This window comes from Suhomyces tanzawaensis (assembly GCF_001661415.1).
Source record: "Suhomyces tanzawaensis NRRL Y-17324 unplaced genomic scaffold CANTAscaffold_1, whole genome shotgun sequence".
Taxonomy (NCBI): Eukaryota; Fungi; Ascomycota; class Pichiomycetes; order Serinales; family Debaryomycetaceae; genus Suhomyces; species Suhomyces tanzawaensis.
Window position 1 is genome coordinate 1,311,521 of NW_017963636.1, and position 16,252 is coordinate 1,327,772.

A 16,252-nucleotide genomic window follows, 5' to 3' on the forward strand; every position below is an offset into this window, starting at 1 on the left:
ATCCATAAACGCCGTGATATACAGTTATTAGTTGCTCTGAGTGGATTGGAGCTAGTCTATTTACCCCCTTATTCTCCAGCATTAAATGCTATAGAAGAATTTTGGTCAGTCTGCAAGTCTAAAGTAAAACGTTCTAACCTAAGTAAAAAGGAGCAATTAACTCCAAAGGNGAAAGATGCCACAAGTAAAATCTCTATTGAAAGCTATGAAGGATTTTGCAGACATGCTGGTGAGCATATGGAATTGTGTAGAGAAAAGCGATTCTTCTAGATGAGCAGGCAAGAGAAATTATGAGAGGTGCTCGTCTGGTTTTTTTCGATTACATTAAAGCACAAATCCCTAGGTATGCTACACGAATAATTTGTAGGCAGGGGAGAGGGTGGCAATTTTTTTTGGAGGTATGAATAATCTGCCCTTAGTATGAAAAGTTCCGGCCCCTATTACGAAAATCAAGTTGCCCGTATTACGAAAAGCTCCGGGCCGAGGGTTCGAATGTACTTTGGAAACACTGTAGCTCAGCCAGGATAGCTCAGCCAGGATAGCTCAGCCAGGATAGCTCAGCCAGGATAGCTCAGTCAGAATGACTAATGCTGGACCTCGGCTAGAGTGGCTGGAGTCGGCTCGAGTCTAGCCTGCTTGAGCCTATCGCCAAACTCGCCAGTTTGACGCCTGCACCGAAGCCCCTCGCTCATATACATGTGATGATGCACACAATTAGTAACATTAGTCACCATTAGTAGTTCACGTGACACACCCAGATTCAGTGACCCAAACGTGGCCCAAAACACTGGACCCTTTGTCAGAAGTCTCTACATGTCACCTTAACCTCCGCAGCAGCTCTCCGACTCTGCGCTCCCCGTTTCTTACTCCCACCATCATGAAGGCCATCATGGTGCTCATGTACACCTTGAAGGTCAACATCCTTCAGATCTTGGTACGAAACAGCCAGAACCACTCGATCTCGCTCAACTACATCGACAGCTCGTTGTTCGAAGCTTCGGCCAGCACTAGGTGCCCGGACGAGTATGCCGACCTGTCGTTCGTGAACAACATCACCGAAGTGCCGTTTGTGTGATTATTCAATTCTCCGTGTATAGATAATATATGATTTGATAGACTATTGTAGTGGATCTTCTCAGAAGTGGATCCTCTTAGATACGAATTCGAGTTCGCCTCCTGGGTTGAGAAGAATTAATGGGTTTCTATAATGCTTCCTCCGGTGATGTGTCTAAAGTGGTCCCGAGATGAGGTTGTTTCGTGGGGCCACCACACAGAATAATACTATTGTGGTCCCTCGAAACAAATCGACTCCAACTACATTACTCGATAATGGTAATGCTTGATTTACGCTTGCAACTTGACTCAGAAAACGAGTTTGATCCAAGGACTGTTGTTGTCAAGGTAGTTTCTAATCGATTTGGCATCGTGGCACTTTTAACCTGTTTTAAAGTAGAGTTCATTCGTGATCAAATGTACATGATAGTGGAAAAATCATGGTAAAGTAAGTAGAAGGGTTGGGTTAGAAATTCTAGTTATTACGGGTTCATGTTCATGCTTTTCAAGACCAGAATTAGCCAACCTATCACCACCTAGAAGTCGCTCACATTTTGGATTCCCTGGACCCCAAATCCATCATAGTAGCCTAACCGCTGGATTGAAGGCAACTCGTTGGTCCACTTGGCCCGGCCTAATATGCTATCCAACTCTTGCACCGAAGTCTTCTTTTCCAACACACACATTCTGATGACAGCATCCACCTTCTTCTTTTCCCTCTGTAACTTTTCGGCCACTCGTTCTCTCAAGCCTCCAGGGGTATTTGAGATGTTCATGGCATTCTTCAAGAGTGTCTTAGTATTCTGTAACAATATCTGCTGGTTCTTTTGGGCAGATTCGTGGCCCATGATCTGGCTCCGTTGCAAATCAATATCCGCACGGGCTATAATAACCTCACTAAGCTGGGAAATCAAGGCCCCCAATCCCAAGTCCACTCCAGAAGGAATCTTTTTCTTTTCCTGCAAGTTTTGGTCTAGTTTAGTCTGAGCTTTCTTCAAGTAGCTACCCATTTTTGTAAGTGCATTCCAGTAAGTGTCTGCCGCTTGTGCATCGCCTGAGGAGTTCACAACAGCGAGAGTTATGTCGAACCGATCCAACAAGCTCTGAATGTTGTCTGCTGCAACCATGTATCTTTCTGAGGTATCTGGTAGGCCAGAGTCATCCCAGAGTTGTAATATCTGGTCCAAGTCATTCATGGTCAAGCCGATGATAGCAGTTTTTGCAACCTTCAACTCGTCAATCTGGCTCAAGGAAATGTTGGAAATCATCTCGTTTCTTTGGCTGTTGGCTTCACTGTACTTGTCAATCAAGTTCAGGGTGATTTCATCGCACTTGCTTAAGAAGGGGTTGATCAAGTCTGTTGCCGATAACTTCTGTTGGTCACTGTGGTTGATGTTCTCAAGCATGGACTGGCATAGCTTATACGATGCAATGATTGTTTCAAAAATGTCTGTGGGCTGGACCACTTCCACACTAGTATATTCCTCTTGTTTTGACTGTTCTTGAGATACCTGTTGATTAGAAGACACTGGTTCCGATTCAAAGGACGCACTGCTAGTCTCCTCTAATTCCTGTAAGAACTTGTGGAATTCTGACACTTGTCTATCGAGAAGAGTACCAAGTATCTGTTGTGCATTGAAGGTCAATTCTAGCAACTGATTATAATCAGAGGTGTCGTTCTCCTGCTCTGCTTCGAGAACTTCGGTGTAAACCACAGCAGTATTGAACAAAAGGTCCATGGGAACAGGAATGTTCATGGTGGCAGCAACTCTCATCGAGACCTCGTGTGCTTCCACAATGTTAGACAACGGCTGGACCACCGAGCTCTGCCCACCACCCAAAGCATCTTCCACGTTCGTAAGCTCATAAACATTGACTCCGTCAGTCTTGAAGTACTGGTAGTACACCTGGTAGAGCAATCTGGATGAGTTGTAGTAGCTGTCCAAATTTGGTTCTGCAGGCGTTTGGAGTCGGATGGACTCGAGGTAGCTGGTATAGGCCCTTTGGTAGAATCTCAAGCTCTTGGAGAGGTCCGATCCTAGCCACCTATCGCCCGATTCTTCGTCAATTGAGCCTTGCTCAAGAAACTCCTCTGCGGTAGAAGGTTCTTTAGAGAACGAGTTTTCTTCCTGCTTCTTCAAGAGAGCTTGTGCTCTCTTACCCAACTTTGGGCCCTTGGGGTCTGGCGTTAGTTAGAGTGCTGGAGCAGACGGATGAATACGTACTCTTCATAAGATGTCTATGGGGTAGTGGTTACAGATGATGGATCTGCGCGCGACATCAATGAGTGGGGCTACAAAGTGGTTGGAGGTATGGTATAAATACGCTAAATACACTAGAAATAACTCAATAAAATCTAACGGCTATTAATGATGGTAGTAGAATTGATTCACGATCTTTCTATTCTGATATGCCACGCAGAGTAAACCAGCCTGACTTATTTTAGATCAGACCAGTCATGATATCCAGTGTGGTTTGCCCAGCAATAATGGAGGAGTATTGAAATATTAAGATAATTTCCTTCAGAATCCAGTTAGTAGCACTCCACCACACGTACTTTCTACTATTCTACTGCCCAACTTACTCTATTCCTGTTCCCATTCATCTAGAAACGCGACACGCGACACGACATGCTCATTAAAGATAATTAACATAGATATCAAAACACGCTCCAAACACGCTAGCGCCTCACCCAGCAATATCGATGGCCCTAGTCGAACTCTCCTCCTTGGGCCAACTTCCCTCCTCGAAGGAATTTAAAGAAAAATACACCAGAACCAACGTTTTAAAAGTGTCTGTATATGTCCATCTCTTAGCTGTGTTTCGAGATAAGGAATGGAATCCAACCGGCCCAGGAGCCGTGGTGTTCACCGATTACACCCCAGTTAAGGAATCTGCAATCATAGGAAAAGTTTTGCCGCCATCTGTCCCTCGTTCCTTCAGAGCAAATGGGCGCCAATTGGATCAAAATTACTTGCACGCCTTGAGCTTAAGTCATGAGCAGTTTCGCACCTATTCAGGAGCACTAGCGTCAACTTACGGTGTCGAGAGAGAGCGTAACATGGATGCTGAGCTGGCAGACTTGCAGGACTTGGGAATTCTAGCGAAGGTACAGTTCCGGGTGATTGAAAAGTTCAACAGCGCAGGCTCCGGTATGTCAGGGTATACCAATAGTATCGAGTTCATAACAAGGGAACTGCTCGCTGCATACACACAGGACTCTTCATTTAAGAACTTCATTTACAGATTCAAGAGCATGGTGAGCGACCTGACATACCTATCAGCCGATAAGAGGTTGGGATTAAACTCGTTTCTCGGAGATCATTCCTCACGGTCTCCGGCCCCGATCTACCCAGACTCGCAAGACATCAGCATGTTGCAGTCACAAAGGGTGCAAGAGCCTGCTTACAAGAAAAAGAGAATTAGTGGGGCAGCACTTATCCATGCACCAGCCAATTTCGAAGAAGAGGAGCTAGGATCCCAAATGACATCGAGCCAATTGGACCGACCAGTGCATAGCAACCAGTTCATGAGTCAGAGCAGCGAGTCCATCATCAACCCAACCATTCAGAACAGCCAAGGCACCGAAAATCTCATGCTGCAGATCCAAGTGGATGAGGTGCTTATCGATAAAGTGACCATTGCAAAATTAAATGCGATAGCAGACACTACAAAGGTGCTCGGGGACAAGGTGTTTGCCATAGATACCCGAGTTATGGGCATGGCACCTCTTATTCCTATTATTGTGAAACCATATGGCCGTACAATGAAGGTAACAAGCTTCAAACTCATATTGAAGGATGCTAGTGGGGACCAGATGTACGTGGAATTTCACGAAGAGAGAGATATATGCGCATTCTTGGGGGTTAATGAGGTCGAAGAGCTAATCGACTTAGTGGAGGATGTGGAAGAGCGAACACTCAACCTCGTGAACTCTGGAACCCTGCATCATCATCGAGACGTGAGAGTAAAGAGAAAATGGTTACAACTCCCAGGATACAAATATGGGTACTGGACGATAGTGGGGACGCTACGGGATTTGACCAAAGACTTGGACTAAAGGCAGAAAATGCTTGACATCAAGTGTATTATAGTTAGCATGAAGAGCACACGAGGTATCCCTATTAATATTTAGTAGGTATGTTATGTTAAGGTATGAAGAAATGAGAAAGTAGAAAGGCAGGATAAATAGACATTAAGTATAAGTAAGGTAGATGTTGTAAGTAATTTAGCGAAAGATTAATTTCAATGAATATTGAACTACATTTTACTAACACGCCGGCCTTCCTAGCTAGCTCACTTTATTGACTACATACATTCCGCCATGCTTTGTATAATGACTTCCATTCTCTTTATAAGTTTAGACTAAAAAACCTCCAATTAAAGGCATGAAAGGTAATTAATATTATAAAATACAAATAGAATCTTGTGGATTGGGGGTTGTGTGGATGTGAGTCGATTAGATGTAACCAATTCTGTTGGCAATGTCCAAAGCATCGTGGTCAGCAGTCAATCTGATGTAAGCCTTCTTGGTACCGTTTGGTCTGACCAAGGTGTTGACGTATTCGACATCGACTTGGTATAATTCCTTAACGGCAGCCTTGATTTGATGCTTGTTGGCCTTTAAGTCAACTTGGAAAACCAAGATGTTACCGTCTTCGACCTTCTTCATGGCAGTTTCAGAGGCAATTGGGGAAACGATGATCTTGTAGGCATCTAATCTGTTGTAGTGTGGAACGGACTTTCTAGCGTATTTTGGAGTTCTGGACAACTTCAAGGTCTTTGGCAATCTGAAGGTAGAAGAAGTTCTGACCTTTAAAGCCTTGGATGGGTTGGTACCTTTCAAAGCGGATTTCTTAGCAGCAGAAGCCTTAGTAGTAGCTAGATGTTAGTATATGTTTCTATGCGAGGGAGCAGGGACCAATACGACGTTTGTTGACCTTGTGGTACTTCACTGGTTTTGTTCTGGTTCAAGTGTTTGGGGATGGGTAACTTTTCGAATTTTTCACCTGGTCCACTGGGGAGTTGGGGACGGTGTTGCTGACGGTACGGTCTCGTTCATGCTGGTCTATTCCGCTCGTTGTATCCTCTGCTCATTTGGTATGATTCAACTTACTTGGAGCCATTTTTGATTAATCCTGTGGTATATGTAAAACCGCTAGTAAAAAATTTGATATAGTTTCAATCCAACCAGGCCCAGGAGTGAGAAGACGAAAAATTTTCGAATAGGGACTGCCTGCAGGAGCAAAGGAATGCGGGTTTGGTGGTGCGGGTTGAGTAATTCCCATAGTTAAGGGAGGTGGTCTTAACCTGCAGACCACTTAACAAAAGTGCGAGTTAGAGGTCACGCGATATTTCTCGGGATAGGGCTGGAGCCCTAGATCCATGCTGTCCCCCACTAAACCACGGCAATAGCAGCAAGCTCCAGCTACACCCATTCATGCGCTAATGTATGATTCTTACTATGTACAGCATCTATAAACGACGTAACTTCTTTGGACGCACCCCACCAAATCTCAACTTGGTGTTATCACTGACCCTGGCAATGTGAGGTCTGATGTGGGTACCTTCCTTTCCTTGTAATGCAGCGAGGAATGCCTCTCTTCCCTTTCCGAAGTCCTTCAACACCAACTCGATCTTGTCGTTGGGGCCAATCATTTTCTTTTCTTCGATGGTCTTGAACATCTTACTGGCGACCTGGAACCCGGCCTCGTATTCCTGTCTCTGGGACTTCCTAAATCCCAACTGACCAGCAGATATGTGAAGTTTGGGGTGGTGGGGCAATTGGAGGTAGTAGATGACTTTTTCGTTGTAGGAGAGGTTGGGGTTCTTTTCGAGGTAGTCCAAGTCTTCCACCACTGCCACCAAAGTAGTCAAGGTGTTGTGTCTGTGAAAGGTGGCGTACAACTTCCAAAGAACGATCTTTTCGTTCTTTCTCTCGGAAGCCTTCTTTTGGAAGCCAGAGATCTGGGAGAAGCCTGCTGGGGTGTTGCTGGTGCTGGTGCTGGCAGTGTTGGTGGTGTTTTCGGCGTTCAATGTTATGGGGGATGCCTTGGCGAGGAGCCCTGGAGTGGTATATATGGATCTGGCGAACACGGCACTGGTAGCCATGGGCCATGGCCTGCTGGCCATTCTGGAGAACCTGGACAACATGGGTGGTGGTTGGTGCTGGTGATGGAAGTTGGCACTATGAAAATTTTAGTGATCGCGGCTGCTGACTCAGCATAGCATGATGCTTAGGTAACTCACCCCCCGGGTGTCGCAACCTCCTCCACCACCACCACCTTCCTGGCACCAGAATTGGGTGAGGATACCTTGGATAGGGGCCTCGTTCCAGTGCCGGGATCTGCTGGTGGCACATTCGACTGCCACTGTCCCCCTCTCCTGTAGTTTCTGGGGAAAAAACCCCCAGCCCCTCGTTCCGATTGGCTATTATCATGTGGCATTATCCACCAATATGGACATGCGCAGATGCCAGCATTCTGACACATGCAAACGGCCTGGTGGCCACCGATAAACCGCTGAACGCCGGACGCTGTCCGATCTCGCCCCCGCGCCCCAGCTCGCCCCAAAACTGGTGGATTGTTGGCTTTGTCTGCCACACCCTGACTATTGTATGGACGAGTGAGTCCTGCACACACCTACCACAACACTAAAAAAGTGAGGAATAAAACTCACAATTTAATTATAACTATCTGGAGATAGACGATTGAACTACCGACCATTGCTATCAATCAATCCGATAGCTGCCGTGCCCATCGCGTCAATTGAACCGTTCTGACCTCACCACGCCCGCCGCAGGTCCCACCCGGTTTCCGTTCTCCCCCAGTCGTCCTACCCCTTATACTGACGCGTGGAAGCTTGCCACCACCACCTCCGTCCTGTTGATTTATAGACATTATGCAAGAATTCAGTGGTCCCGTGAACGAGTACACCTTGAACCAGGTGATAAATAACCAGACGTCCGCGTCCAGCCGCATGACCGTCAAGGAGTACAAGCGGATCGGAGAGGGTGCGTTCGGTACCGTCGTCGAGGCGGTGTTAAAGTACGCCGACGGCTCCGAGGACTCCAAGACCTCCCAGGAATGGATTGGTCCGTTCGCCATCAAGAGAGTGCCTGCGCAAACCGAATACAAGTCCAGAGAGCTTGAGATCTTGCGGGTGGTCAACCACCCCAACATCGTCAGCTTGAGGTTCTTTTTCGACAAGGCCGGCTCCCTGAACGATAAGACCGTGTACCAGAACTTGGTCATGGAATGCTTGCCCTCCAACTTGCAAAGTGAAATCAAATATTATAGACAGTCCAAGTACACCATACCTTACCCCCACATGAAAGCATACACATTCCAATTGGCTAGAGCAATGCTTTACTTGCACGGCTTTGGTATCTCCCACAGAGACATCAAGCCCTCCAACATATTGGTCGATCCTGCTACCGTACAGTTGAAGATTTGTGACTTCGGTAGTGCCAAAAAATTAGAGCCAAATCAACCGTCGGTTAGTTACATTTGTTCAAGATATTATAGAGCCCCTGAACTAATTGTGGGCTGTTCACTTTACACTACAAAGATTGATATTTGGGGATTGGGTTGTGTTATTGCGGAAATGTTTTTGGGAAAGCCAATTTTCCAGGGCCAGTCACCAGAATTGCAGTTGAAAGAAATCTCAAAATTATTGGGTCCCCCTCCAAACACATTTTTCTTCAATAGCAACCCAAATTATAGAGGTAACATGTATACCAACAAGCTCTTCAGTTGCACAGTGGAGGAAAGATTCAAACAAATCTTCAGCAACTCTCCACCGGATGCGATTGATTTGTTATCCAAGATATTAGTATACGATCCTGAGTCAAGAGCCAGTGCCAGAAAAGTGTTGGTCCACTCATTTTTCCACGAGTTAAAGAGAAAGGATTTCCAAGTCTTCCCAAGAGGCTCCTCCGAACCCATTGTGTTGAATTTGTTCAACTTTAGCGAGTATGAATTGGAGTTGCTTGGCCCCTTGAGAGATGAATTGCTATCACCAAATAAATAATTCTCATCAAAGCATTCATGATTCATGTCCAATTTCAATAATTCCAGCCGTGCGTGCTGTGTTTTTATCGCTTCTGGGAAGTGTTTGGTAGTCTAACCCTTGTTCTCTACATAATATTCTTGATTTTGTTGCCCATGCCCTCAGCACTGATAAAATATACCCCTCAAACGCAGGGATCTTCTCTCGTATTTATTCTTTGTTTATTTCACCAATTTATGTACTAATCGATGTTACTGTGAGAGCCGTTGACGTACAGGTTTCCGAGTATTGTATTTTAGACAAGGAAGTTACCAACATACGCGCTATCCAATTCGATGGTGGTCTTTCGAGAATTGAGTATCAATTCACTTCAACACAATGTGTCCGGTCTTGATTCGATTAAAGCACTACAGCAACTTGACTACCTGCAACAAGTAGAAATACAAGAATTGACCCCTGGCTGTAAGCTGAAATCACATCTTCTCCGTTCACCGTGGTCTACCTGAGCCCTTGTATTATCTACGGCTACACTGCTCATCCGAGCCAGTCTAGACATTAACATATCATTCTATACCCTATGAATGGCTCACAATGCCAAGCTGTAGCTGTACTCGTCTTCAATGTTCTGGGACAACCACAACACAATACAACTCAACATGATGCACAAGTTGCACACGATGTTGGAAACCCCCATGCCCAAGGTAGGGAAGGAGTAATGCTTCAATAAGAACTTCAAGATCAACACCATGAACGAGCCAGCCAAGCCGCCCGCCAAGAGAGAGAACCCGAAGAACAAGATGACTCTGGCAGCCCAGGCGTTGGGGTTGGTGCCGTTGCTCAAGAACGAGTTGTTGGAGTCGCTGAACAAGTTGGACTTTTCGATCAGGTTCACAATCAACATCCCCAACAGCGAGCAGATGAATGGGATCCAGTCGACAAACGTCACATGTACCACGGACGCATTGACGGTCTTGGAGAATATGGCAGCATCGATGATCAGCCAGAAGCCGATGGCGTATAACGCCCCAGCCAAGTAGACGCCGAACGCCCTCAACTTGGCGCTCTTGGGGAGTTTGAACAACGAGGCATTGAACTTGAACAAGTGATTGGATTGGTCCATGGTGGCGGTGTGGTTCAGTTGGTGATATGAGATTTCGATTAGGGAGCGTGCGGGGCCAGACTGCGATAGAGCATGCAGAACCACCAGAGGCCCATAGGCAAGAAGCGAGAAAAGAGGAACTGTGAAGGCACTACGAGGGCGAGGATTGGTGGATGGGTTGCTGGCCAGCTCATCACATGGGATTGCTCGTTTGTACTAGCTGGCCATTCCAGGTGGCCAATGTGTGTTCAGACTGGCGAAATCGCAGCCATGTTGTGACATAAGCTGGTCCATTTGTCAATTTGAGTAATATGTTGCGGGAACCCCTGGTTTGGTAAGTCCATATGAGTCTAGTTTACTCGTTTATGTTGTACAAGGTATTTCAGTTAGAGAAAGGATCTGGGGTTCTAATAGCTCCTATAAGACAATATCCTTTCTTAATGGTAAGACGATTCACTCGGTATTGATGCAGTTTCCAGTTTTTCGGCCCCACATGGTTGTATCCAACACTTTTGCTTGTATTTTAAACTCCTCTTCGTATTCTTTTGAACCACTAAGTTCAATTTCTGTTGAGGGCCAGCCATTATCATGGAATAGGGCAAAAGGCGGCTCGGAACCAGGCACTAGTTACCTCAAACTCCATCAACAATTATGCTCGAATTCCATGCAAAATATTTACTGGCTTTCAAGGTACAATAATACGAAAGAAGCAGGCTTTCAATAAATTACAACAATTCTATGCAGCATCCTCTAAGGATTGCTTGTCAATTTTGATGGAAGGACCATTTTATCAGCAAATGCATACATTCAAAGTACACATATTTACATTCAAAGTACACATATATCACCCTTCGTCGTGGTGAATGAATGCATACTATAGCTAGTAGAACTGACCAGGTCATCGGATTAGCTGGACTTATTGTGCCGAAGTTAGGGAAGGAACTAGAAGTCTTATACTATTTAATTAACTTGTATCATGGCTTAACCATTGCTGAATCCACCCCACATTCAATGCCCTCCAAGTATTTCCAAAGTTGGAACTAGCCCGTTTCTTTGACCTACTAGGCAAAATTCCTGGATCATCACTTTTCAATTGGAGTAATGGGCGTTTCTTCTCGAGTCCCCGATCTCTCCAATTCTGTTGCTGTGAACTCTTTGATGTACTCGGGCTTCATTTCAAACACATTTATCACCCCGTCAATGCTGCAGGAAACCAAGATCCTGCCCTCGTCGAATGTGTCTACCTGAAGCACGCATTGGTCATGTTTGTACTGATACTCGATAGCCTTGGACTGCACATCCCACACGAGTATTCCGCTGGACTGTGACCCCGACACAACTTTGGGGTCCGCGGTTTTAGTGATGAATTTGGCTCCACAGTTGTACTTTTCACTGATGGGAGAGTCGATGCCGTTGTAAGTCTTGATAACGGTGTTGTCCATGTAGTCCCAAAGTCGGATTTTTCCGTCCAAGCTCGAGCTGAGGATGTACTTGCCGTTGGGAGACAACTCCACGTTGGAGATCGGGAAATTGAGCACGTCGTTGGTGGATGCAGTGGCGGTTCCGTGACTCGTACTGTTGTAGGTCAACGTTTTGAGACACTGGCCGGTTTCGAGGTCAAAGAGACGCATCAAACCGTCGTATGAAGCACTCACGATTATCGAGTTGTCGGGAGTCAAGCTCAACGACAGTATGGGGTCCGAGTGGGCTGCTAGAGTTTTCAAGGTTCTGCCTGAAATCAAGTCCCAGATGGTAACGGTCTCATCGGCAGACCCGCTGATGAGCATGTTACCCTTGCTGGTGAACTTGATGGCCGTGATGTGATAGGTGTGCTTTCTTAGTATGTTGATACACTTCTGCTTCTTGATGGACCATAAACGGATGGTGAGGTCGTCGGAGCACGAGGCGATGATGTTGGAGTTGATGGGCGAGAACTCGATGTCAGATATCCCCTTGGTGTGGCCCCTGAGCTGGGCTATCACCTTGCCGGTGTTGATGTCGAAGATATTGATGGTAGCGTCGGATGAGCTGGTGGCATATTTGGTGCCATCAGGAGAGATTTTGATTGACGTAATTGCACCCTTGTGTTGGTTATTCGACGAGTACTTGAGGCGATACAAGTCGGGGGTTCGGAGGCTGTTGCCGTTGAGGACCTGCCCGTTGGGAACTGACTCGACCATGGTGAAATATGGTGGTAGTCTGTAAAATCATAGATGCGATATGGGCCTGCACAATGCGGTTTGGCACTATGGGGTTACTTCTACAACTGCAAATCAACACCATTAATGTCTTGAGTCCTTGTTCCTTGTACGGTTTCTATTCAGGTATATCCTTTAATTTCAGCCAAATTGAGGTGGTTTCTGATGTTCGGTAGCTCGACTTGTTGGAAGATGTAAGCAGATTGATAACGATAACGGTTCATTGATGCACTGAAGTTACAAAATCTACAAGATTGGTCGCTATTAGAGCCTATGATTACTGTGAAAATTGCAGGCCCTAGGGCCATCTAAAAGTTGTTGGTGTGATCAAATTTTCAATTTATTGTAGCTACATCAATTCTCCTCGAATCGATCTCACTAGATTCTCTTGTGTACCTTCTCGTGTCTAATTCAACAATTTTGTGTACTTCGTTGTTGTCTTGCAGCGCATCTGATCCCATTCTTCTCTGGTCTACATTCGTGTATATCTACTTGTCCTTTATTCCTATGCCCATTTTTCGTTCATCTTGTCTATCCAAGACTCGAATAAACTATTCTCTATCTCATCAAATTCCCGTATCGAACCACCTCTTTCGGGTGTAGCCTCAGATACCTGTCGTTGGCCCACGTTGAAGTTGGAGGGTATGATCAATTTCTGTAGTATTACTTTGGAGTTGCTTGGTCCATAAGTTTCAATATCATTGGATTTGCTTATTTCCTTCAAGAAATACTTCAAGTGTTGGAACACCAAAATCTTCTTGTAGTTTCCTTGCTCGTTGGGGTCTGACGACTGTGTGAAGCTAAAGAGATTCAAGAGGTCGTTGTTTAATGATACCAAGAGATCATACTGCTGGGTTGTCAAGCTGTTCTTAGTCTCCAACTTGTGGAATACCTTATTGAGTATACGATGGAATTCGGGCCGGATGGTTTTTTTAAATTGGTCCTGCTTGGTAGTTGTTTTCATCAAGCTCTGCAAGTTGATTGAAGCATTATCTTGTGAACTGGGTGGCGTGATTTGGCGTGCTCCAGATCTGTCTGGGGTGACTGTTCTACTCTTTTCCGGTGACTTGGACTTCTCTTGGCCCCCAGGAGAGCGAGACGATTCCCTTGAAGTCTTGGGGCTCGGAGGAAACCCACTGATCAGACTAATATCAAATTGAAATTGGTTGTTCTCCTCATCATCTTCGCCTCTCCATTTCTTTTGGTTTTTGACCATTTCTGTAGGCACGTAAAAGTTGTGGTTTTTAATTACATGGTTTTCCTGGTCCCAGAGTTGCTTCTTGGTGATAAGACTCTTCACTAGCTTGAACTTTTCCGTTGATTTGTCGTATTTCTGAATAAACTTGTGGTTCAATAATTTGATTGCTGAAAACCGCTCTTTTGGATCCACAATGAAACATTTCTCCAAGAAGTCCCTGAAGACGCTGGAAATTTCCATCGAACTCAATTCAATGATGTTGACGAAATCTTCATTGTTATGGCATCTGCTGATTTGTCGCAATGCTTTCATTGGGGGGAAGTGGTTCTGCAACGGGGGCTTGCCGTTGAAAATCTCATAGGCACAACACCCCAACGACCATATATCGGCCTTGAAACTGTGGCCCCCGTTATTGTTCAATATTACTTCGGGTGCCATCCAGTATGGAGTTCCCACGGTGGTGTTTCTACGGGAGAAATTGGAAGAGAGCTGGGTGGACACCCCGAAGTCGGTCAACTTGACCTCTCCGCCTTTGCTCAAAAGAATATTCTGTGACTTGAGGTCCCGGTGGATTTTGCCCTGATTGTGGAGATACTCCAACGCCACAAGGATTTCCTTGACGATGATCAGGATCGTGCGCTCGTCGTGGATGGGGCCTGGCTTGAGCATTTCAAACAACGAGCCTCCGTTGACAAACTCCATGATCACCCAGAGCTTGTACTGTTTGACGAAACACCCCAAGTAGCCAGTGATTTGCTCGAGCCGACACTCGGAGATGATCTGGATTTCTTTGTTGATTTCGAAGAGGTCAGTCTGGTCGTTTTCCAAGTCGATCTGCTTTATTGCCACCTCCTCGTTGGTGGCCTTGATGATCCCACGGTAGACGACCCCGAAGCCTCCACGGCCCACTTCTTCACACACCTCGAGCTCGTCAGCAGAGTGGACGCGACTCATGGTGAAATTGGTGGAGTTGGTGCTGCGTAGTAGAACCGTCTTCTTGGTTCAAACTTGCAGGTTCTGGAGCCTGCTGCTGGAGAGCTTATGAGGTTTTCTGGTAGTTGGTGTAGGTTGACGGCTTCCGGCTTATTGGTGAATGACCGGCAAAATGTCAATTCTGACAGCAAACTGCAAATTATAGCCCAAGATGGTGGTGCACTTGGCTGGCTCTCCCGTTTGGCGTGGACTGTGGCCCTTTCTTTGCTATTCAGTCTTTCTGCAACGACTGAAGTGTTGTCAGTGCTAACCTGCTAGTTTCAGCCTTGCGTCTCGTCTAGGTCGTGCTTATCAACAGTGGGGCAGATGCAGGTCCAAATGGTGCGAAGACTGTCACACTGTCAATGGCAAAATAGTACAAACTACCGCAGAATAGTCTCCCGTGCCATGATCCAGCGAGTGCTCCAGCGCAGCACAGTCGCTGTCAGCACGCCACCAGTTTGGCGGCTGCTTGTGCTACCGCAGCGAGGCTACGCTTCCAAAAACACCGGTGCAAAACCCTCCAGAGATGAGCCCTACTCGGACCTCTTTCTCACCAAGAGCTTGTCCAACAAGTCGTTCGACAGTGGCTTTATTCGATGCACTACCTTCGACAACCACGGCACCATCGTCCACCACGGCAAGGATATCCGCAAGGTGGAGTTCATGAAGACCCACAACTTGGTGGCACGAGACTTCAGAAAGATCTCCCGCCATCTGCACGCGGGCGGTAACTCCGCCTTCTTCGACATGGTACCATCCATCGTGACCAGAAGCGACAGCATCCTCTTGAACCTCCTCAACGTGCGGGCCATGATCAAGAAGGACATGGTAGCCATCTTCGATAGCTCCAGCTACTCCACGGGAGGAGGGCGTGGCAGCAGGCTCAATGAGTCCCGTTCTCAGTCCATGTTCTTCAAGGACTTGAGCGAACGGTTGGCCATCCAGGGCGACGAGTTGCCCTACGAGTTCAGGGCCATGGAAGCAGTGTTGGTGCACGTCATGACCAACTTGACCACCGAAATGAATGTTCACATCAGGGTGCTTCAAAACATCTTGAACGGCCTCGAGGACAATATCGACAGAGTGCGATTGAGATACTTGTTGATCGAATCAAAGAAAATTGCCCAGTTCCACCAGAAGGTCCTCTTGATCAGGGACTTGTTGAATGACATCATCGACAACGACGACGAATTGAACGACTTCCATCTCACCGACATTCTGAAAGGCCAGCCACGTACGGGAACCGACCACGCCGAGATTGAGTTCCTTCTTGAATCCTACTACAAGACCAGCGATGAGATCGTCCAGACGGTCCAGAACTTGAAGTCCCAGATAAAAACCACCGAGGAAATCATCAACATGGTGTTAGATTCCAACAGAAACGAGCTCATGTTGCTAGGCTTAAAGTTCTCCACCGGCTTGTTGTCTACAGGTATAGCCTTGTATGTCTCGGCGTTGTATGGTATGAACTTGGAAAATTTCATTGAGGAATGCGACGGAGGGTTCGAGCTTGTGGTGGTAGTTGGCTCTGTTCTTTTCGTGGCATTGTTATTGTTTAGTGTCAACAAGTTGAAGAACTTACAAAAGGTCACAATGACTGGTGTACATAGAGAAGGTAGGTTCAAAAAGTGATAGAGTAATGAGTTATGAATTAATTTTATACATTAGATGTAGCCAAACTTCGTGTGATCTCCGCTAATGAAGGATCAAAGTAGCACA

General features: G+C 46.2%; 9 protein-coding genes across 9 annotated transcripts; 4 read left to right on the forward strand and 5 right to left on the reverse strand.

Annotated features, from left to right (window-relative positions):
• Nucleotides 1-740: 740 nt before the first annotated feature.
• Nucleotides 741-1,075, forward strand: CANTADRAFT_59492 (uncharacterized protein; the record flags this gene model as incomplete). The annotated part of the gene is made up of 1 exon (XM_020210796.1): nucleotides 741-1,075. Exon 1 carries the CDS (start codon nucleotides 878-880, stop codon nucleotides 1,073-1,075), a length of 198 nt encoding a protein of 65 aa, XP_020067006.1. The 5' UTR covers nucleotides 741-877.
• A 514-nt stretch (nucleotides 1,076-1,589) lies between these two features.
• On the reverse strand, nucleotides 1,590-3,285 carry CANTADRAFT_19490 (uncharacterized protein; the record flags this gene model as incomplete). Its single annotated transcript, XM_020206453.1, has 2 exons — nucleotides 1,590-3,235; nucleotides 3,279-3,285. 2 exons carry the CDS (start codon nucleotides 3,283-3,285, stop codon nucleotides 1,590-1,592), a joined length of 1,653 nt encoding a protein of 550 aa, XP_020067007.1.
• Nucleotides 3,286-3,757: 472 nt separating this feature from the next.
• CANTADRAFT_3944 (uncharacterized protein) lies at nucleotides 3,758-5,113 on the forward strand (the record flags this gene model as incomplete). Its single annotated transcript, XM_020208804.1, has 1 exon — nucleotides 3,758-5,113. The coding sequence occupies one exon, from the start codon at nucleotides 3,758-3,760 to the stop codon at nucleotides 5,111-5,113; it is 1,356 nt and encodes a 451-aa protein (XP_020067008.1).
• Nucleotides 5,114-5,512: 399 nt separating this feature from the next.
• CANTADRAFT_3945 (60S ribosomal uL23 domain-containing protein) lies at nucleotides 5,513-7,206 on the reverse strand (the record flags this gene model as incomplete). Its single annotated transcript, XM_020208805.1, has 3 exons — nucleotides 5,513-5,934; nucleotides 5,994-6,070; nucleotides 6,545-7,206. 3 exons carry the CDS (start codon nucleotides 7,204-7,206, stop codon nucleotides 5,513-5,515), a joined length of 1,161 nt encoding a protein of 386 aa, XP_020067009.1.
• A 747-nt stretch (nucleotides 7,207-7,953) lies between these two features.
• On the forward strand, nucleotides 7,954-9,084 carry CANTADRAFT_44546 (serine/threonine/tyrosine protein kinase; the record flags this gene model as incomplete). Its single annotated transcript, XM_020209120.1, has 1 exon — nucleotides 7,954-9,084. The coding sequence occupies one exon, from the start codon at nucleotides 7,954-7,956 to the stop codon at nucleotides 9,082-9,084; it is 1,131 nt and encodes a 376-aa protein (XP_020067010.1).
• A 565-nt stretch (nucleotides 9,085-9,649) lies between these two features.
• Nucleotides 9,650-10,183, reverse strand: CANTADRAFT_44900 (uncharacterized protein; the record flags this gene model as incomplete). Its single annotated transcript, XM_020209155.1, has 1 exon — nucleotides 9,650-10,183. One exon carries the CDS (start codon nucleotides 10,181-10,183, stop codon nucleotides 9,650-9,652), a length of 534 nt encoding a protein of 177 aa, XP_020067011.1.
• A 681-nt stretch (nucleotides 10,184-10,864) lies between these two features.
• On the reverse strand, nucleotides 10,865-12,504 carry SWD3 (Swd3p). The gene has a single exon (XM_020207169.1). The coding sequence runs from the start codon at nucleotides 12,340-12,342 to the stop codon at nucleotides 11,245-11,247; it is 1,098 nt and encodes a 365-aa protein (XP_020067012.1). The 5' UTR covers nucleotides 12,343-12,504; the 3' UTR covers nucleotides 10,865-11,244.
• A 361-nt stretch (nucleotides 12,505-12,865) lies between these two features.
• CANTADRAFT_45232 (uncharacterized protein) lies at nucleotides 12,866-14,512 on the reverse strand (the record flags this gene model as incomplete). Its single annotated transcript, XM_020209188.1, has 2 exons — nucleotides 12,866-13,353; nucleotides 13,414-14,512. 2 exons carry the CDS (start codon nucleotides 14,510-14,512, stop codon nucleotides 12,866-12,868), a joined length of 1,587 nt encoding a protein of 528 aa, XP_020067013.1.
• A 426-nt stretch (nucleotides 14,513-14,938) lies between these two features.
• Nucleotides 14,939-16,165, forward strand: CANTADRAFT_3950 (uncharacterized protein; the record flags this gene model as incomplete). The annotated part of the gene is made up of 1 exon (XM_020208806.1): nucleotides 14,939-16,165. One exon carries the CDS (start codon nucleotides 14,939-14,941, stop codon nucleotides 16,163-16,165), a length of 1,227 nt encoding a protein of 408 aa, XP_020067014.1.
• Nucleotides 16,166-16,252: the final 87 nt, after the last annotated feature.